General features: G+C 38.7%; 1 protein-coding gene across 1 annotated transcript; it reads right to left on the bottom strand.

The window, feature by feature from the left end:
- Nucleotides 1-788: 788 nt before the first annotated feature.
- Nucleotides 789-20669, bottom strand: LOC126702131 (UPF0426 protein At1g28150, chloroplastic). The gene is made up of 3 exons (XM_050400777.1): nucleotides 20537-20669; nucleotides 20291-20458; nucleotides 789-1174 (listed from the first exon to the last, which is right to left on the bottom strand). The coding sequence occupies exons 1-3, from the start codon at nucleotides 20585-20587 to the stop codon at nucleotides 992-994; spliced, it is 402 nt and encodes a 133-aa protein (XP_050256734.1). The 5' UTR covers nucleotides 20588-20669; the 3' UTR covers nucleotides 789-991.
- Between the last annotated feature and the right edge of the window lie 2196 nt (nucleotides 20670-22865).

The raw sequence follows: 22865 nt of genomic DNA on the forward strand, positions 1-22865 counted from the left end.
TAGGTGTGATTGTGCACAACAGTAGTGGCGCAGCTGTTGGAGCACTCTCTGTTCCCATTTCTCTTGGTTGTTCAGTGGCTAAGTTGGAAGCGTTAGCCTGTCTTAGGGCTATTCAGTTTGCGCTTGAGATTGGCAGAGTGGTGTCCTCCGGTGCGTGACATTTTTAAGGTTAATTTCGATGCAGCGTTCTTTCGGTCTTCAAACTTGGCTAGCTTAGGTGTGATTGTGCACAACAGTAGTGGCGCAGCTGTTGGAGCACTCTCTGTTCCCATTTCTCTTGGTTGTTCAGTGGCTGAGTTGGAAGCGTTAGCCTGTCTTAGGGCTATTCAGTTTGCGCTTGAGATTGGTAGAGTGATTTTTGAAGGGGATTCAGCTGTTGTTATTGATGCTCTTTGACATGGGTCAAGTGAGCTCACCAGCTATGAGAATGTTCTGGATGATATTCGAGTTCAAGTTTCTGCTTTCCAGTTTTTTTATTTTAATTTAGTTAGTCGTCTGTGTAATTTTGTTGCTGATACTATAGCAAAGAAAGCTAGTTCAGTTGTGGGGTTGCAGGTTTGGTTGGGAGACCATCCTGCTGACATTGCTCCTTTTGTATTGCGTGATGTTCATTGATTTTATTTTTTGAATAAATTCCCAATCCTGGGGTCTGGTTTCTCAAAAAAAAAAAAAAAAAAAAAAAAAAAAAAAAAAAGCGATCAAGGGGAGAGTCAAGCTCCAAGATTTTGGTACCCAAATCATGCCTAGCTTAACTGCTAATCGACACAAATTACATGCAAGTCTGGAAATAGGTGTTGATACTTTCAGGCTTCTTGTGCTATATGCAACTAACCCAAGAAAAGAGAGATACACATCAAAGTCAGAGTATTACAGATTGCATATCATCTAAGCAGAACATTTTGAATGATCATTATTGTGTTGTGTGCAAGTTAAACATCAATTATCAATCAACTATTTGAGTCTTAGTATACAGACAGAACCACGGCAAGTGTCATTCAATCTCAATTTGTTGTGGAACTTCGTCAGTTTTTGATCCCTCAGCATCAGCATCAATTTCTTCCTCTACAATTCCGGAGGCTTCCGCAGTCCGTGTAACCCATTCCTTGAGTGGGTCTTCATTCAAATCAAGCCTTAAGAGACCGGCAAACATCCCACCCATGAAGGAAACTGGCTCCTATAAATTTCTTCAGAAGTATTAGAAACTCCACTCTTTACACATAAATGCATTTCATGGCTATTAATATAAATTTTATGGGGAAACAAAAAGAGGGTAATGTAGTACAGTATACATTTAAACTTCATTTGACAAATAACCCAGAAAGATACAATAAGCAAATGTTCAATGATCCAATAAAGCCGTACACATAATATAAATCTAATAAGAGTGATAGTGTCTGCTTCCGACACCACACAATAAGATGGCTGCTATTTTGTTTTACACCCAATATTACAATTAATTACTGCATTCAGTCAGAGGCCCTCAAAGTGATATATACCTGAGGGGAAAGAGTGTTATTAAATGACTGAAAAAAAAATTTTGATGCCGGACAATCAAGAGAAAATTAAAAGATATCCCTAAGAATCAGCACCTAGAGGTTACTTGAAATCAGCACCAAGCAAGAAGGGCATCAGCACCTAAGGTGTCAGGAATCAGCACCCAACAATTTGGAAAATCTCCAATTTGAATTTCATTAATCAATCGTCTACTAAAATAAAATAAACCACTTGAAGCCTTTTTATAGAGCTTCCAGGAATAAAAGTTCATAAAGTATAAAACTCTAAAATGATAACATTCTAAAATACTAACTCATATCTAATCTAATCCTTATTTGAACTAAAAATAAAATGAAATTCTAGGCTAATCCAATCACATAAAATATCCAATTTCCTACAAGATGAAGAAAATCTAAAACAACAAATTCCAAAATAATTTTGGTTATGCTCCCGCATCAATAGTGCTGAAACACAAATTCAAATACGCAATTACATAACAACTAATCCAACAACAATCCAATAAAATTGAAAAATAATATATTTTCCTCAAAATCTCATTTTTGAGCTGTGAGCTCTTCACTGTAGTTGTCAAAGAATGAATGTACATGGGACGTGTATTTGTGTAAGGCTTCAACGGTTCCCAAAATATTTTCTACCATCTTACCGTTCAAAGCTATGCCTTACCCATGATTACATGTTTACCAATGTGTGGTAGTTTCTGCAACTGTGTGTGTGTGCATGTGCATGTGCATATGGTTACAAGTTATACAAACAGAAACCATATGCAGTAGATAAAGCAAATTTGAGAGACTAAAAAAATTGATCTTGCTGCCAATGAACTCTAGTTCAACTGGTACCTCCTCCCTTTGTAAGTGCTAGGTGTAGGGTAAAGTTGTGGGCTCAAGACCCACCAGGTGTGAAAGCTCAAATTAGTGTGAAACGTTAGAGCTTGTTTAGACCCCAAAATAAAAATTACGGCTAAATTACTTTTACCCTAACTTATCAAAATACGGAATAAGAGTAAATAAGCGCAATATGCCGATAACACTACTCTAGGCCATATTCAACCACAATGAACAATAAAAGTTGTAAAGTTGTAATTTACAATTATGTGTTTTGTTGGCTTTCATTCCATGCCAAATTTTATTGTAATTTTATACAATCATTTGTACCCTATATTTATTGTGGGATTTAATTGTAAGGGTTGTGTGATAGAGAAAGAGAGTGTGAAGACTCAAGCAATTGAAGACAGAAGAGTTCTCGTGGGTAGCTCGCGACTAAGCATCCCGCGAAATGATGCATGTACCCTGCACATAACTGAAATACGAAGAGTCAGGACAGATGGAGAAAACTGTGTTTCACGAGTAGCTCGCGAGTAAGCCTTCCCGCGAAACACTCGTGAAACATTTTGTTTTGCCAAACTGTGATATCTGATACACACTTTCTGTACCTATACTATATATACCCACATTACCCACAAAAGTTGAGGAGTGCTTCAGAGAGAAAACCCTAGTCACAAACCTTGCGAGTTAGAGATTGTTATACCCACAATCCTCTACACAATTGCTTGTGAATTTTCCTCAACTCCTACCTCTCTATTTCCATATCATTGAGAGGTTGATAGTCCAAACACTTACCACACACTTTCAGAGTATTCAATGAGGTTTTAGTGCTGTTGGGAAACATTGAAAGAAGCCAAAGATGGCAGATGCAATATGGAGTTTGTTACGGAATCCGGAGAACTAGATAAGATACGGTTCTGAGAAACCTTGTTGAAGTAAGAGCTTGGAGGGCTTAAGTACTTCGAATAGATTAGACTTAGAGAGTCTCTTGTTAACCCATGTATTCCAACTAATTGTCTAGTGGATCGATTACCACTTGGAGGGTGGCGGAGAGGTTTTCCACCGAGTTCTTCAGTTTTCTCTTCGATAACACATCAGCATGTTATCTTGTGCTTGCATTCTTCTTCCCTACTCTTTTACCTTTCATTTTACTGTTGTGCTATAATGTTTATGGGTTAGAGTAGCTTATTTGTTTATCCGCTCGCATTTACTCTATTCCGCACTTAATATTAAGTTAGAGTAAAATCAATCAAGCCGTAACTTTAATTTGAGGATCTAAATAGCTCGTGTGTTTTCACACATTTTTTAGCATTCAAAAGTAAAGCTTAAAGAGTAGGAAATAGAGATGCAAACACAACATAACAAAGAGGAAATGTGTAAAGGATTATAGGTAAAACAATCTCTAACTCTCAAGTGTATTCAATAGGGTTTTCTTCCTGAAAAACACTTCTTACAATTCGTGGGTAATGGAAGCATATATAGTGTGGCTAAAGAATTTGGTAAAGCAATTTAACTTTTCGCCAAACAGAATGTTTCGTAGGTATCTCGCGAGATGGTCTTTCTCGCGAAGTACTCGCGAAATGACAGGCTGGCAATAGCTCTTTAGCTTCTAGTCATGTGCTTCACATGTGACCCTTTTGCGGGTTGCTTTTTTGCGAGCTTCTCGTGAGCTAGTTGCGAATTGCACTAATTCATATTTTGAAACTTGATTCTTCACCAATCTCTCACACTCATCCCTTACAAATAAACCCACATAAATATAGGAAAATGATTGAAGAAATTACAATCAAATTTGACATGGAATTAAAGCCTACAAAGGCTAGTTGGAAATCACAACTTTACAAGGTGCATATGTAACTTACCAATTAAAAAAAAAAAAATTGATCTTGCTCCCAAATAATCTTGCTTTACATGAAAAATCCAAACAAAAAGAAAGAAAGAAAAGGAAATGGTACGGACACGAGGTACAAGCCCCCAATTACACGCACGTATAGGAGGAAGAGTAAAAATAAGACGGCCCAACCTGTGGCCTTATGGATGGAGCATACTAGTTATTGGGCTTGAAATTAAGCAAGCCCAAGCATTTAATGATTAGGGTTTCTTTAGGGTTTTTTATTGTTGGCTATTTAAACACTTTTTCAGATTATTGTAAGACAGTTTTTGAGAATTATAAAAAAATAAACGTGTGTTTTCTTTTACTGGTGCTAACTCCAGTTTGCTTGGTGCTGACTCCAAGCAGCCCTTAGGTGCTGACTCCTAGGGTTTATCTTTCGTTCTATTGTTAGTGTGGTGGTTCTACGTCAGTTTTGGTATCAAAGCAAACTTCCGGTCCATACAACACAACCATAGACAACCAATAAAAAGCAAAACCATCAAAAAGAGTAACCCACGCAAGACCCATCAGCCACCAGCTGCCGGAACCCACAAATCAACACTCACCGCCGCAAGACCCAGCCGCCAAAACCCATTGTCGACCCACCGCTGCTGAGATTGACGAGCCACTACCGCTGCCGAGATCCGAGACAAGGAGCCACCCGCCGTTGTCTGCGCCTCCTTCGCACCGCCACCAACGTCAGTCCCCTACGTCGGCAGAAGACTCTCATCACAGAGAAAATATATATATATATATTTTTTTTTTCTTTCTCAGTTTTGAGTCCGTTGTTTGTTTCTTTAGTTTCTTTAGTTCAGTCTCAGTCTGTAACTTCTTCTAAGTTTTAAGTCCTTCGTGTACTGTATTTTATTATTTTTGGCATTAAAAAAAAAAAAAAAAAAAAAACTGACCAAGCAGATTCCAAGCCCGTGACAGACTAGTCCAAGCCCAAAAGCATGTCATCCAAGTGGGCTTCCTTTCCAAGTATCAGGTTCTTTCTTTCTCTCATTGGTAGCTTCAATTTGTCATTCTTAATACATCTCTAGTTTCTTAACGTGCATACCCCACCATTAGTTTATTTAATTTACCTTGTTTTGTTAGCTAGTTGTTGTGTTGGCCATCTGTTTCTTTCAATACCCATTAAAAAAAAAAAAAAAAACTATCTGTTTCCTTTGATAAGCCAAAACCAAAAAAAAAAAAAAAAAAAAAAAAAGGGGGGGGGGGGGGGGGGGCTTTGAAATATTTGATTCTCATTATTAATTGTGGAGCTTATTGGCAATTGACTTTTATTTGGGCTATCTCTCAATATTGTGAACACTGTCACTACTTGACTGCAATTTCTTCACATGCACTCTTGCCTGACCCTAATTTTAAATTGAGAATTGGTTACTCGAACTTTTGTGAATCTCAATTGCATTCATAAATATAGTGTGCATGCATCTACGTAGTGGTCGCATCATGTCAAACTCTGAACATCAATCCACTTCTGAGTCTAGATCCTCCTTAGAGCAAACCATAGACGACCTAGCAAAAAATGTCCGTAATTTAATGGATAGGGTTGATCAAATTGAAGCATGACCGTTAACCATGAAGGAGATAACCTGCTTAGGCAAAATCACCACGGTTACTTTCATAGGGTTCCAAACTTTGAACATGATCACTATAATCACAATGACCCTAGGGATTATGATGATAGAATGTTCAAGGAAAAGATAGAAGCTCCCACCTTTGACGGCTGCCTAGACCCATGGGTTTTCACTGATTGGTTACGTTAGATGGATAAATTCTTTGACTACTACCATTGGGCTGAGAATAAAAAAGTGAGGTATGCTAGGATGAAGTTAATTGGAAGAGCCAACCTTTTCTGGGAGGACCTTGAGGTAGCATTAGGCGACGACATGAGCCCCCCATTACTGATTGGCTTGAGATGAATGGTGCACTCTCAAGGAATTATCTTCCTTCAACTTATAGGAGCTCCCTCCTTGAGGAATGGGATCACCTAAAGCAAGGCACTGCTCCTGTGGCTGAATATATAGAAAAGTTCAGGGAGTTCAAGAGGCGAATTCGAATAGTCGAAGAAGAGGTTGTCACACTCAATAGGTTTAAGAAAGGTTTAAATACTAACCTACTAGGCGAGATTATCACCCGAGGAGTCACTACCTTAAGAGAAGTATATGACCTCGCTAGGAATTGTGAATTAGCATCCAAATTTATCTTTTGGCGACGTTCTGAGCCCTAAAGTGTTCCCACCAACCCTCAACTTTTTGGTAGCAAACCTAGACTTGCCTTACCCCCTAAGGTCAACCCCAATAGCACCCCAATAGAAAAAGAGGACAAGGGAAAAGGTGTGATCAATGAGCCTTCAAGATTAGGCTCTCGCCTCCAATGCTTCAAATGCAATGGGGTTGGACACATCGTTGCTAGATGTCCCTCTAGGACCCTTGTCATTCAAGAGGGTGATGAAAAGGTAGAAGATGTTGAGGAGCTGGTGTATGATCCAAATGTTGAAGAAACCCAAGATGTTGAAGCAGAATGGGAAGATGATCCTAGCTATCTCGAATGCATTAGAGCCATTTCTCCCTAAGTTGATTACTCCAAGAACTTTGGTGTCCCTAGAGTGAATGTGGTAAGGTGTGCCTTGGCAGAGCAAAGAGACGCTAATGATTGGCTAAAGAGTGCCATCTTTCAAACTTACACTAAGTGTGGAGACAAAACTTGCAAGGTTATCATAGATAGTGGAAGTTGCATTAATGCAGTGTCTTCTAACGTTGTTTCCCGCCTAGGCTTGAAATCGACCCCACACCCTAACCCATATAAAGTTTCTTGGGTAGATACTTCCTCCATAGCCATAAAAGAAAGATTTGTTGTCCCACTTCAATTCCTCATCTACAAGGCTGAAATATGGTGTGACGTAATTCTCATGGATGTAGGGCATATCATCTTAGGTAGACCTTGGCTGTATGATCTGGATGTCACCCTTTATGGGCGATCCAATTCTTGCTCATTTATGTTTGAAGGTAAGAAGATTGTGCTCAATCCTTTGAAACTCAAGCCAATTGGCATGAGCAAGAAGACAGATGCACCAAAGGCGAAAGGCCTAAACATCATAAGCCAAAGGGCATTTGAAAGGGTAGCAATTCAAGAGTCCATTGTGTTTGTCTTAGTTGCCCGGTAACTACGTGGAGAGACTAGTGAGGAGCAACCTGAAGAAGTGAGGTTAGTGCTCCAGGAATTTAAGGATGTTTTCCCTGAGGAACTCCCCAATCATTTGCCACCCATGCGTGACATACAACACGCCATAGATTTTGTGCCCGGAGCGGCCCTACCTAACTTGCCTCATTATAGGATAAGCCCTGCAAAGCATGCCGAGTTGCAAAGGCAAGTAGAAGAACTACTTAGGAAGGGTTTTGTACGTGAAAGCATGAGTCCTTGTGCGGTCCCTGCACTCTTAACTCCAAAAAAAGATGGAACTTGGCGGATGTGTGTTGATAGTCGTGCCATCAACAAGATCACTGTGAAATATCGATTTCCTATCCCCCGGTTGGATGACATGTTAGATATGATGGCTAGAGCAATGATCTTCTCTAAGATAGACTTAAAAAGCGGCTATTATCAAATTAGGGTTCGTTCAGGTGATGAGTGGAAAACTGCCTTCAAGACGAAGGATGGTTTATATGAGTGGATGGTGATGCCTTTTGGATTGTCCAATGCTCCTAGTACCTTTATGAGAGTGATGACTCAAGTGCTCAAGCCTTTTATGGGAAAATTCTTGGTTGTATACTTTGATGACATCCTCATCTATAGTAGGTCTAGGGAGCAACACTTAGACCACCTAACTCAAGTTTGTACTACCCCTAGGAAGGAGAGTTTATATGGCAACCTCAAGAAGTGTTCTTTCTTCACTAATAGAGTCGTCTTCCTAGGTTTCATAGTGTCCTCTGAGGGAGTTTCTGCCGACCCCCAAAAGATTCAAGCGATTGTGGAGCGGCCCGAGCCCAAAAATATCCATGAGATTCGAAGCTTTCATGGGCTCGCTTCCTTTTATCGCCGATTCATCAAGGGATTTAGTACCCTTATGTCCACCATCACTGACTGCATGAAACAAGGGGAGTTTGTTTGGACTAAAGCTGCTGCTAAGGCTTTCAATGAGGTAAAGCAAAAGATGACTGAGGCACCTGTCATGCGTCTCTCTGATTTTACCAAGCCTTTTGAGGTGGAATGTGATGCCTCAGGTATTGGTATAGGGGGAGTACTTAGTCAAGAGCGTCACCCAATTGCTTATTTCAGTAAAAAGTTGAATGACGCTAAGCAAAAGTACTCCACATATGACAAAGAATTTTATGCCATTATTCGAGCCCTTTGGCATTGGCGCCATTACCTGGTGTCTCGAGAATTTGTTATCTACTCTGATCATGAAGCTTTGCTCTATCTCCATTCCCAAAAGAAGCTGAATTTTAGGCACGGTAGTTGGGTTGAATTTTTGCAGCGCTACCACTTTGTAGTGAAGCATAGGGCGGGAATTGAGAATAAGGCTGCTGATGCACTAAGTCGAAGGGTGTCTTTGCTATCCATCATGAGTGTTAAGGTTACTGGGTTTGAACGACTCAAGGATGATTATGAGTCATGCCCAGATTTTGGGGACCTCTACACTAGCCTAAGTAATGCCCCACGGCCAATCCTGGATGATTATACCCTTCAAGATGGTTACTTGTTCAAGGCCAACAAGTTATGTATCCCTCGGTCTTCAGTGAGAGATTTCCTAGTTTGGAAGATACATGCAAGAGGCCTAGCAGGTCATTTTGGTCGAGACAAGACAATTAAGGAAGTGGAACGTCAATTCTATTGGCCTAGTCTTAAGAGGGGCGTTGCCAAGATAGTTGGTAAGTGTTGTACATGTTAACTAGACAAACATCGCAAGCAAAACACTGGCCTGTACACACCTCTACCTGTGCCAGATCGCCCATGGCAGGATGTGAGTATGGACTTTGTGTTAGGTTTGCCCCGCACCTTTAGGAAGCATGATTCCATTCTAGTAATTGTTGATCACTTCTCCAAGATAGTTCATTTCCTACCATGTTCTAAGACCTCTGATGCTTCTAAGATTGCAAAACTCTACTTTGATGAGATTGTCAAACTTTATGGTCTTCCCAAAACCATAGTATTTGATAGGGATGTTCGCTTCATGAGTTATTTTTGGAAGACCTTGTGGCATTTAGTGGGCACCAAATTGAAATTTTCCACGGCATTTCATCCTCAAACTGATGGTCAAACTGAGGTGGTTAATCGTAGTCTAGGCAACCTCCTTTGGTGTCTAGTGGGTGAAGCCAATCGAAATTGGGATTCTATTCTTCCGGTAGCCCAACTTGCATATAATAGCTCTGTCAATAGGTCTATAGGTGCTAGTCCTTTTGAGGTTGTGCATGGATATACACCTAGGAGGCCTTTAGATCTTTTGCCCATGTCCCCACATGTTAGGATTTCTGAGTCTGCTGAGGCATTTGCACAACATATTCATGATTTGCATAATGAGATTCGCAAAAAAATTCAGGCAAGTAATTCTCAATATAAAATTCATCCTGACACTCATCGACATCATGCAGAGTTTCAGGTAGGGGATTATGTCATGATTCGGATTCGACCTGAACGGTTTCCCTCTAGGACCGTTAAGAAATTGCAGGCTCGTAGTGCCGGACCATTCAAGGTATTGAAACGAATGGGCCCAAATGCATATGTCATTGACCTCCCTCATGATTATGGTATTAGCTCCTCCTTCAATATTGAGGATCTAGTTGCTTATAAAAGCCCCACAACTATTCCTGATACCCCTTTTGATGAGTCTTTGCCTAATCCTATTGATGCCCCTATTCCCACCCCTTTACCCTTAAATTTGCCCTATGCACATAAAGAATCTATTGATGCTATTTTAGATAAGCAGATTGTTTCTACCAGGGATGGAGTTCACCGTTTCTTAGTTCGGTGGCGAGGGCGACCAGATTCTGATTGCACATGGATTACTCGAGATGAGCTATTGCGACTGGATCCTGATTTGTTGGAGTACTATCAGAGCTCTTCAGATTTCCACTCGACGGGGTCGAGTTCTTCTCACCCAGGAGTTGGTGCGGACACGAGGTACAAGCCCCCAATTACACGCACGTATAGGAGGAAGAGCAAAAAGAAGACGGTCCAACCTGTGACCTTATGGATGGAGCATACTAGTTATTGGGCTTGAAATTAAGCAAGCCCAAGCATTTAATGATTAGGGTTTCTTTAGGGTTTTTTATTGTCGGCTATTTAAACACTTTTTCAAATTATTGTAAGACAGTTTTTGAGAATTATAAAAAAATAAACGTGTGTTTTCTTTTACTGGTGCTGACTCCAAGCAGCCCTTAGGTGTTGACTCCTAGGGTTTATCTTTCGTTCTATTGTTAGTGTGGTTGTCCTACGTCAGGAAAACATCCAACTTAAGCTTCCAAACCTAGGTAGCAAAATGTAAATGCACCCCTAACACTCTAAGACCCTAGATGGCCCAATACACTAAATGCTCTAAAGGCTCTTGCCCGCATAACGTGAGGCTCTGATACAAATTAGTCCAAAAAATACATAGTGAATATGTGGTATTCCACGTCTAATGAGTTTATAAGCATATTTAACATCATCATCACCTCATCATTGTCATCATAATAAATAATGGAGACAAAAAGAAACTGTTAAGGATCTTATTTTAAAAATAATAGGTTTGGGGGCAATTAAGAAAAAAAGAATAGGATAAGGACGAGGAGAATATACAAACAAGAAAGAAGAAAGATAGAAATGCGCTTACAGAGAGAGAGACCAAAATTCATGATTATTATTAACTTACAAGCTTTATATTTGCAGCTTTCTTTTATTTTAGTTTTATAATAATACTTCCTATTTACATATTTCATTTATACAAGGTTAGTACCAGGATGGTAGAATATCATTGGACAAAGATGCCCCCTATCTGAATTATGGCCTAAATTGTGAGTCATTAGGTAATTCAATGAATAGACCTATTAGTTCGATGAGGCACTGGTTCTTTAACATTTGCCACTGTCACCTCAGCCAAGGGGCAAAAAGCAACTACCTCAGGAAAGTTGCCTAACCTAAAGAGTTTTAAAGCACAGCACTCACATGTATAATAGAAAAATGTGTAAAATTTACCCATTTTTTCCTAAAAATGACTCACTCAATGAGTATATAGTTGTGTTTACAAGTTTGCTACATGTAAATTTACACTAAAACTATTCATTTTGCATTTAATATTTTATTCTTTCTTTATGTATAACGTATCCCGATGATGAAGGAAGAGTGTATGGTGTATGTGAAGAAAGAGAAACAATTAAAAATCAAGAAATTTGATATTTTAATGAAATGCAGTGTATAATATAGATAGTCTGACGTTGGATGTTTTGAAAAGTGAGTAGGTTTTTATCCTAAAATAAACAAAAAAATTTGCACAAGATAATGCTCTTAATGTGTTATTAAGAGCATTGCCTTGCCCAAGTGCCCTAGTGAATAACTGGTTCACTTTTGACAGTACCCATTCTTCCCATTCTGCATTCCAAGTCCAGTATAAAGTTGCAATGGAGCCATGAAGTGACAGTGTGGACGTAAGACTGCTGGCCTTAAGAATTACCTAATGCCTCTCAAGGACGCAAATACACAAGCAACAAAGACAAAAACAGCATCACTGGCTTTGCCATCACAAATCAACAAGAAAATGGAATTTTATGATATACAGTATATTAGCTCCTAGACTAATAATAATCTTAAATCCATGAATTTTTTTATAAGTAAAGAAATTTCATTTTTTAAAACAAAATGAACATGAAATGCATCTGAGCATAGAAGAGAAAAGATAGTTAAATTGAATACATTGTAATTTGTTTGTGAAAGTGTGCTCTAATTACTGCTTCCTATCAGATATTGCAGTAATACGAATCTCTGAGTAGTTGAGTTTATCTTCTTCATTTTTTTATGAAAGAAAAATGGGTAGAAGTGGACGACCTGAGTTGTCGTCTTCTACTTGGGCGTTACCACCCACTGGCCCGGGCCTTAGTTGAGTTTATCTTTTGGATTCATTTCTTAGTGTTTCTTATATAAACAGAAAAAATAATTCCATAGTTCTATTTTATAATTAATTTTAAAGGAAAAACACATCTGTAACATGCTGACAAAACATTCAGTTTAGATTGAGGCATTGGCAAGTTTATGATTGGGGTGGTTATGGTTGGTGGAGCAAATGGTAATGTCAACGCCATGCTAGATGGTGACAGATGTGGCCATGAATTTGGTGTTATCAGTGATGGCCATGGGATAATGTTTGGGGCAGCAGTGGTGGTGGTAGTGATAATGGCAGTAATAAAGTCACTATGGTTGCAGAAATGCAAAACAGATGTGAAACTTGAAAATGAGGGACTAATATTAATGCGTCCGAGTTTTTGGTTTTTACTTTGGAAGTGTACAATGTCTAAGCTAAAATAAACAAGTCTCTAATGTTGTTTCTAAATAGTTGGCTTTAAGTAAAGCAAGAAAGACACTTTTTTTTTTTTTCTTTTTAAGAAATACACTTTTTATAAACAGTAAAAAAGCTTATGCAATCAATTCCAAATGTTAACTTACTTATTTTCTCATCCAAATGAACTTTTTTTTTTTTCATCTTGATTACCAACTAGAGAGCAGTGACATGTGGTGACACTAGGTGTGAAATCAATGGATACAATTAATTACAGTTTTTAGTGAATCCAGAACTGAGACACAAGTTCACCTGAGGCAAAACATGGTGACAGCAACACCCCTCCCTACCCTACCACACAGCCAACACCTTTCCCTCCTCTGCTCCACTCTCTTCCACTGCCTTTCAACCAGCCACCTCCTCCATTCCCTGGTTTCTTTCCATCTCCGTTCCCATTCCCCTCATCTTTTGGTTTTTTCCTTTTCATTCTTTTTTTCCACCTCATCCTTCTACTCTGAACACCCCACCTCCATCAGACCTGCCTTTACAACTACCGTTATGGCCTAGACAAACCACTACAACATCACCCACACCACTTACTAAAAAATTGCCTCCCCCTATTACAGCCCTTAAACCTTCTCCTCAGGGCAGAGAGGGCAGTAATGGTTCTTTTCGCGTAGACTACAAAACCTTTTCTTTCTCGTTTGACGGCAGGCTGATTCTTATGGATGGGTCGTAAGGGTTTGAAATGGATTCTCTCAGGTTTTGCCGATATTCGTGATTGGGTTCCAAAAAAGGATTTCTTGTGCAAAAGATATAGAGTTAATAATAAGTTTTTCAAATTCTAGGGAAGGTCGAATAAGGCGGGTATTTTTGTGGAGATAGCTACGTATTATGGTGGAGCTCGTCGTGGTTGGGTTATGGTACCTACGAGCTCAAACCGGTCTTGGCTGGCGCTTGTTTACTAAAGAATTAGATAGTTTCCTAGCAGGTTCAAACACCGTTTGGGTGAAAGGGAGGACCTCTGATGAAGCTGTTGGTGGTGGTCCGTTGGATGGTGGTGGACAAGTTGGGAAAAAATCTGTCAAAATCAGTAATCAGCGGAAGTTTAGGAATTTTGAGTTTTCTAGAGCTAATTCAGGACATAACGTGCTGAAGGGTGATACTGTGGTTGTTGTTTCTTCTATAAATGGCAGACCCACGCGTAAGTTTAAGTTTGAGTTGACTTCTGCTAAATTGGCGCTAAGGGTGTCTACATTAGCTGGGGGAAAACGTGTGGCAACTTGGATGAACCCAAATACTCATCACAAGTCCAATAATAGTGGGCCTAGTTTGTTAAAAATTGTATCTAGGCTTGATAAAGCCCATGTAGCTGACCCGAGAGGTAAGGCCCAAGGGGAGGTCTCTTATCCTCTTGACTTGGGCGTGAGTGTGCTTTGTTTTCAGAATGAGAGTGTGATGGGCAAGAGCTCTAAGCCACTGATGGAGTCAATGGTGATGCCTGAGGTTTCGATGGCGGTTTTGTTGCTAATATCCAACTCCGATCAAGCTTCAAAGCTTCTCACCTCCATTCCGACAAGAGCCTTAGCAGATCCGGAGACCGGAAAAGCCTCGATGTCAAGAAGGAGCTCTACCGCGGTGGTTCTCGACATCGATAAGGTTGTTTCTGCTATGGGCTCAGTCTCCGATGCCAAGGTAACTCATGGGCTAGGCAATCAAGACCTTGGGTTCACCAGTGATAGGGTGGTTAGCTCGGCAAAAGCGGCAATTGAGGCTTCGTGTCGGAATGTAGAGTCGCCAATCCTTGGTTGGAATCCATGGGTGGTTCAAAATCGGTTTTCTCCTCTCTTTGACCTGGGACATGGGGTTGAAGATGAGTTTGTGGAAGGGGAAGTTCATGGAGAAGTACAGAGGAGTAATCACCATGATGATACAACACTACAAAGGTCAGTGGATTCTATTGGGGAATTTCAGACAGATTCTAGACTTCATCTCCTACCATGGGAGGCCAGTGAATCTTTGACCATAGCTGTGGTCGTGGAGAGAGATTTTTGTGTGTTGGAGTGTGACCCTTTGTCTCGGGGGGAACCCAATGATCTCAAAGAGTTGGTGCTGGTTCAGAACTCTACAGAAGGAACTCGGGTGATGGAGTCAATGTAATGCTATTAACATTAAGGACTTTTGCCCTATCAGTTTGGTGGGCAGTGTGTACAAGTTGTTGTCCAAGGTGTTGGCTAACAGGTTGAGGCCGGTTTTGGATAATCTCATCTCTGAGACTCAAAATTCGTTTGTTGGTGGAAGGCAAATTCTAGATTCAGTGCTCATTGCAAATGAGTGTCTGGATAGTAGGTTGAAGAGCCGGCTACCAGGTGTGGTTTGCAAGCTTGACATTGAAAAAGCATATGACCATGTTAACTGGGAGGCCTTGTTTTATCTGTTGGACTGGATGGGTTTTGAGCTAAAATGGAAGGGGTGGATTAAGGCTTGTGTTACTTCTGTCTGTTTTTCAGTCCTGATTAATGGATCCCCCTGAGGGTTTTTTTGAAAGCTCTCATGGGTTGAGACAAGAAAACCCTTTATCCCTGCTTTTGTCTCTTGATAATGGAGGTTTTAAGCAAAATTTTGAAGACAAAGGAGAATAACCTTATTTGGGGTTTTCATGTGGGAGCAGTGAATTTTGTTGGTGTGCAGATTTCTCATTTGTTATTTGCAGACGACACTATCTTATTTTGTGATGCCTTTAGGGAGCAATTGCTGTCCATAAGGTTGGCATTGTCTTGCTTTCAGGCTTTTACAGGTTTGAAGGTTAATGTTGGGAAAAGTGAGATTGTCCCTATTGGGGAGGTAAATAATCTAGCTGCATTGGCTAGCATTCTTCATTGTAGAGTGGGGAGTTTGCCTATGGAATATTTGGGGATGCCGTTGGGAACTTCCTTTAAGACGGTTTCGATTTGGAATCCTATTTTGGAGAAGATGGAGAAGAAACTATCAGTGTAGAAGCGTCTCTATTTATCTAAGGGTGGTAGACTCACATTACTAAAGAGTACTCTCTCAAGTTTTCCAACGTACTTTTTATCTCTCTTCACTATTCTTAAACCTGTGGCTGCTAGAATGGAAAGCATTCAAAGGAATTTTCTTTGGGGGTCTTTTGAGGGGAGTTTCAAATATCATTTGGTGGCTTGGGAAAAGGTGTGCTTACCTGTTGAATTGGGTGGTTTGGGGATAAGAAGTGTTGCATTGTTTGATCAAGTTTTATTAGGGAAATGGTTGTGGCATTATGGGCATGAAGTTACCTATCTTTGGCGGAGAGTTATCTCCACAAAATATGGTTAGTGTCAAGGGGGGTGGTGTACGAAAGTGTGCAGGAGGACTCATGGATATGGCCTTTGGAGAAGCATTCATGAAGGGTGGGAGAGTTCATCTGTCTTTTGTAGCAGGTGAAGGCACCCGTATCCGCTTCTGGCATGATAGGTGTATTGGGGACCGGACAACACCCTAAAAGATCTCTATCCTGAGCTTTATGTGTGTTCAACTGCCAAAGAGGCTTGCATCTCTAAGGTTTTGTGGATTCCAGAAGGAGGTACTTCTAGAGTGTGGGATTTAAGGTTTTATAGAGCTTTTGAAAATTGGGAACTAGCTGCATCTTATTCTCTACTTCAGTTTATCCAACCTCGTATTCCTCGAGGTGATAGGAGGGATACCCTTTGTTGGCGGCTCAAAGGTGATGGTAAATTTGACACCCGATCTTATTACCTAGCAATTCAAGGTACCCTGAATTTTTTGTTCCCTTGGAAGGGTGTTTGGAAACCAAAGATTCCTAAGCGAGTGGCTTTCTTCTTGTGGACAGCTGCTCACCATCGGATTCTTACATTGGATAATCACATGCTTAGGGGTCGCCCTTTGGTAAATAGGTGTTGTATGTGTTGTTGTGATGGGGAGTAGGTAGACCATCTTCTACTTCATTGTTCTGTTACACATACCTTATGGACCTTCATACTTCAGGCTTTTGGTATTCATTGGGTTATGCCAGGATCGGTGGTGGGATTTTTATCTTGTTGGTATCAGTGGCTTGGGAAGCATAACTCAAATATTTGGAATTTGATTCCAGGGTGCTTAATGTAGATAGTCTAGTTAGAACGAAATCGTCGCTCCTTTGAGAACAGGGAGAAGACGTTGAATGAGTTAAAGGTTTTATGCCAATGCAATCTTTTTGAGTGGTCTCATTGTTAGGGCTTTACTGTTTCTTCGCCTCTTTCAAAGTTTATATTTTCCCTTAAATTATCTTTCTGATCTCCCTCTCTTTTGTTTTGTTGTTTGTTTTATCTATTTCTTGTTGTTCATCATCATGAACAACTTGTACTTTTCATTTTTTCTCATCAATAATAGTTCTTGTATTACCTATCAAATAAAAAAGAACTGAGTCACAAGTCAGAATGATAGAAATAAACTTGTCCGCATTCAACAAATGAAGGATAATAATTTGCCAATTATTTGTTTCATACCCTTTATTTTCATCAAAACTACATTTAGATGCGTATCAATAGAGAAAGAGGGGGGTAAATTAGGACAGCAATAGAATTTGAAGCACGTAGCATTTTTTTTTTTTTTTTTTTTTTGGAGGGAGTGGGGGTGTTTCTAAAGAAATAAGGAAAAGGTATTCTACTATAAATATGATCACAGAAGTTATCATTCCAAGAATTTTTTTTTTTTTTTTTTCTTTTATACATTAAATAAGCTCATTATAGATGCTTAGCAAAGAGACAAGAACAAAATATTCATCAATTGTTCAAAGCCCCCTCCCCTTCCCAGGAAAATTCTTCTAGACAACACCATATATTAAGCATTAAGTAATTCTAAATTTGAGATACTTTAATAGAGCCCTATTGGGAAAATGCTTGTGGAGAATTTGGGTATGAGAGAGAAGTGTTATGGAGAAGGGTTATAAGGATTAAATATGAAGTTGAGGAGGGAGATTGGTGCTCTAATTCTGTTCCAAGATCCTATGGGGTGAGCTTATGGAAAACTATTAGTAGTGGTTAGTCTACTTTTTCTCTCTACATTCAGTTTCAGATTGGAGATGGGACTAGAGTGAAATTTTGGCATGATGTCTGGTGTGGGGATAATCCTTTGAGTACGTATTTTCTAGATTTATTTAGAGGAGGCTTATGTGGCTAATCTCATGCAGTTTCCTAATGGGGTTCTTTTTTGGGATTTGAAATTCTTGCGAGAAATTCATGATAGGGAATCAATTTCTTTGTCTATTTTTTAGGATGTTATATATGGAGTCTCATTGAGAGGTATTGGTGAGGATAAGATGTGTTGGACACTTGCTAAGAGCAAGGGCTTTGAGGTAAGCAGTTACTATCAGGCTTTGTTGGGTGTATGTACTCAATCCTTCCCTTGGAGAAGTATTTGGAAGCAGAAGGTTCCTTCCAGAGTTGCATTTTTTGTTTGGACTGCAGCTTTATGAACTATCTTGACTATTGATAATTTACATAAGAAGAAGGTGTTAATTCTAGATTGGTGTTATATGTGCAAAAGTAATGGAGAATCGGTAGACTATCTTTTACTACATTGTTCTATTGTTTATGAGTTGTGGTCTATGGTGTTCACCTTGTTTGATATCCATTGGGTGATGCCAAAGTCTGTGGTTGAGCTCCTTGCATGTTGGCAAGAAAATTTTGGTCATCATCATAATGGTGTTATTTGGATGGTTGTCCCTCATTATTTGATGTGGTGCATTTGGAAGGAGAGAAACAACCGGTATTTTGAAGATTCTAAAAAGACTATAGTTGATTTAAAACTTTATCCGATTGGATGTCTATCATAGGAAGTCATTCTATTTTTTCGGTCTATGGTTTGATGAATGCTTGTAATTTATGTATTTAATTATTTTGGTCCCTTGCTGTATACTTCCTATATACTTGGGTGACTCATTATTATGTCTTTGAATAAAATTTTCTTTACTTATCAAAAAAACTAATAATAATAATTATTATTAAGCATTAAGACAGCTTTCTTGCATGACAGTAGCCACCAATAAGCAGAAGATATTTTTACACTATTAAATTGCAATTCAGTAGTTAAAAACTGCAACCCAAAAAACACTAGTCTAATCAAAAGATCACCTGCTCATTGGTTTAAAATTTTAATATTCCTTTATGTATATAAACATGTAGTAAAAAAGCTTTCTGAAATGGAGCTAAATTATAAACAATTGTTAGTGATAAAGAGGCAGAAAAGTCATAAAAATAAATTGTCCAGGAAACAACATATTACGCCAAAGTTGAAATAAGTTCTTTGTAAAACATAACATCCAAATTAAGATTTTCTGTCCAACGATCTTGATTAAAACTAGTTTGGAAACTTAAATATTGAGTTTTCAAGCAATACTGTTAAAGCCAAAGAGCTCTAACTCAATTGGTGCCTCCTTCCTTTATAAGTGTAAGGTGTAGGTTGAGGTCATGTCTTCAAGACCCATCAGGTGTGTGCATAATTAACCACAAAAAAAAAGTGTAAACTCTAGGGATCAAGTCCTTTTTTTTGATAAATAAATTTACTCAAAGGGAGTAAACAAATCAATTTACAATATGTGAACTGACCTATTCAGAAAGAATTACATCCTCAAGCCCAGAAGCTCTAAAAAGGTCTTTAAAAAGTGAACAAAGGGATGCTGCCTAGTAACAGCTATCCACTCACATAAACAAGAATGCAACAACAATTACTTGAGTACGTGAATATGCCGTTAGACAACATCAAGTGTTCTACTATTTCTCTCTCACCAAACGGTCCACAATACACTCAAGGGAAATAGTCTTCCAAATCAACTTCCTATGATGAGAAACATTTCTTTGACAACATTCCAACATTTGAATCACTATTTAAATAATTCGATAATTGGGGAAGAAGAAATTTGAAACCTGGATGTCTCCGTTGGAAACACCACAAGGTAGTAACCAGTTGAACTACAAGGCTCTTGCCTCCAACATTTCAATCACTATCTTTGGCATAACCCAAGAAACCCAAAAAAGAGTAAACACAAATGATCACAAGTCACTTGCCATTGAGCAACATCAAGTGTCGGTCTTGGTCAGTATCATCTAATGTTGACTGTGTGTGTCTGAGAGAGAGAGAGAGAGAGATGTCCAAGCAGAAAATACATACTTACAAGGGTAAAACTTAGGTAGAGTTACATAGGTACTATACGTTAGGTTCCCATTCAAATTCAGTGGCTGCATTAATGCAGTACCGATATAGATATCTTTGCCAAAGACAACTAAATTAAATGCAGCCCATGCGTTTGACTTTAATTGGGGAGCTTAAGGTACAACACAACATAACACAACACCTAAGTAACTGCACATAAATTTACTTGAAAGTCTTGTTCACATGCAAGCAATCTAAAAAAAAAAATTTCTCCAATACCCAAAAAGAAAATCAAGAAATAAAGTGCTCTATTGTGATTACTTTGGCTCTTGAAAGAAAATTTTCCAATAAGTTCCAATCACATAAAAGAACAAGCATTGATTTCTGTTGTACGAGGTTGTGTTTTGTGTTTTACAATACAATAAAAGAGTAGTAGGAGAGGAGAGGCGAGAAGAAGCTAACCTTAAGAGCTTGTTTGATAATGGGATCATCGGTGGGATTGAAGAAAGCTTTCACTTTAAATCCATTTTTGTTAATCCAATTCGTAGAATGATAATTACCCAATCGAACACCGTTCCTGCTGCTGGGTCTCAGCTCTTTCCATGATGTTAATGGGTTCTTCAATTTCCACTGCCATTATTAAAAGTTTCGAATAAAAATGATTTGATGAGAAGAGAGTGATTAAGGAGGAGGGGTAAGGTCACGCACCAGTGCACATGTTGTTGATGAGCAAGAATTGAGGAGTGATACCACTGACATCTTTTCTTTTCTGGGGTTTCTCTTCCTTTCCACCACAAACTAAGCTCCCAAATTTCTTGGGTCTGCCTCCCCCTTTATTTATTTCTTTCATCCCTTTGTTTGGGAATACTAGCATTTTACTCCTCTTTTTTTTTTCTTTTTTTTTCTTTTTTTTAAGCAAAATGTTTCTGTTTTGAAATTATTTAGGTTTATTTCTTTATTTTAAAACTCGATTGCTTTAAAATCGAGTTATGCCCAATCAAATTTATTAAAAAAGAAAAAGTATGGAACTCAAGATCCATTTAAAACGCTACTATAGGTCTCCACGAACGCAACTATAGATCAAACTAAATAAAAAATAAAAAAAATAAAAAATAAAATTGCACAGAACTCAAGTTTAGGGAGCTCAAGTTCCATTTAAAATGCCACTATAAATCTCTCTGAATGCAGCTATAGGTATGGAACTCGAGCTCCATGAACTCGAGTTCCATGCAAATTTTTTTTTTAAGTTTGATTAGGCATAACTCGATTTTAAAACAATCAAGTTTTTCATTAATTTCAAAACAGGAGCATGAACCTAAATAATTTCAAAACAGGAGCATGAACCTAAATAGTTTCAAAACAGAGACATATTGCTAAATTTTAAAAAAAAATAAGGGTAAAATGCTAGAATTCCCCTCTTTGTTTTCTACATTTTTTATGAATGAAATTTAACATTTTAAAACGTATAGGGCAATTGGTAAGGGACTTCTAGTAATGTTGTTCGTATTTTTTGAATATACATATGGGTGAAAAAATATGTGAAAATACGTATAATATTGTTTAAACACTGGAAATTATTGTTTAAACAACGGTAACAAATGGGCCCATGAGCATTCCCATCAAACATTCTAAAAAATTTAGCATTTACTATCTTAAAATCTTACTTTATCAATTTTAACATACCACTTTACAATATACCCAACATTTAACATTCTTTTTTTTTTTTTTTACAATTTCATTTAAATAATATTATTTTTATTTTACTACTGTGTCTCTCCCTTTCTCTTATAAAACCCACCACTTTACGTGTAATATTATTTAAATACTGAAAATTATTGTTTAAACAACGGTAACAAATGGGCCATGAGCATTCCCATCAAACATTCTAAAAATTTTAGCATTTACTATCTTAAAATCCTACTTTATCAATTTTAACATACCACTTTACAATACACACAACATCTAACATTCTTTTCTTTTTCTTTTTTCAATTTCATTTAAATAATATTATTTTTATTTTACTACTGTGTCTCTCTCTTTCTCTGATAAAACCCACCACTTTCTTCTCAATCCAAGCAACCCCAGTCATAGCCACATCCACGGCTAGCCACTGCCAGCCACCACCACCATAAAAAATAATAATAATAATAAATAATAAATAAAAACCACCAGTCGGCAACCACCAAAATCACAAACTCAAACCCACAACCTCATCACCAACCAAACCCACATCCTCATACCACCATCAACCACAAAAACAACCCAGATGCAAATCTGAACCCCACCATTGCAGCCTAGCCTCACCCTAATACCAACAGCCACAATAGCAACCACAAAACCCACCACCCACCCACCCCGATCTCAACCCCAACCACAAAACCCACCAAAATTAGATCACATCCACCAAAATCAAATCCCAAAATCAGCCACACTTGCCAAACCACCATTGCCCAAACCCATGAAATCAACCCAGACCCACACTCACCGATACACCACACTTGCCGATACATCGCAGACCTACACTCACTGATACACCACAGTCGCCGATACACCGCAAACCCACACTCGCCAATACACCACCAAACCATGAAATCAACCCAGACCCACGAAATCACAAACAAGGATGATCCACCACCATCCACAAAATCAACTTATCCTACGGAGAGATGAGAAAGATCAACAGTCAAAGAAAGATCAACAGCTGCACCAGCTTGTAGAGAAAGAGGAAAGTAGAGAGTTTAAGACTGAGATTGAGAGCATATGGTGGTCTGTGAAGGAGAAAGAGAGAGAGGAAAGTAGGGAGTGAGAGAGAGAAAAGGAAAAAAAAATAAAAAAAAAATAAAAAAAACTCTAACATCTTGCTACAGTAGAGTCTCAAAAATGAGATTATCCTTTAGCTCGGTACTAATTTTTTTAAGATTTAGAATGTTTGATGTAAGTGGGTTTTTATCATTTGAGGCAAGGAAGTCAATACCGTACTGGAAGCTGTACCGGTTTAGCCAGCGATACGATATATTTCAGGTACTGGTCAATACCA

This window comes from Quercus robur, chromosome 10 (genome assembly GCF_932294415.1).
Source record: "Quercus robur chromosome 10, dhQueRobu3.1, whole genome shotgun sequence".
Taxonomy (NCBI): Eukaryota; Viridiplantae; Streptophyta; class Magnoliopsida; order Fagales; family Fagaceae; genus Quercus; species Quercus robur.

Excerpts from the sequence above, each read along its gene's own strand:
- LOC126702131 (XM_050400777.1), bottom strand. The coding sequence starts at position 20,587 with ATGTCAGTGGTATCACTCCTCAATTCTTGCTCATCAACAACATGTGCA. Across the intron at positions 20,459-20,536 it reads CATCAACAACATGTGCACTG|TGGAAATTGAAGAACCCATT; the intron begins GTGCGTGACCTT and ends TAATAATGGCAG. Across the intron at positions 1,175-20,290 it reads TTATCAAACAAGCTCTTAAG|GAGCCAGTTTCCTTCATGGG; the intron begins GTTAGCTTCTTC and ends AGAAATTTATAG.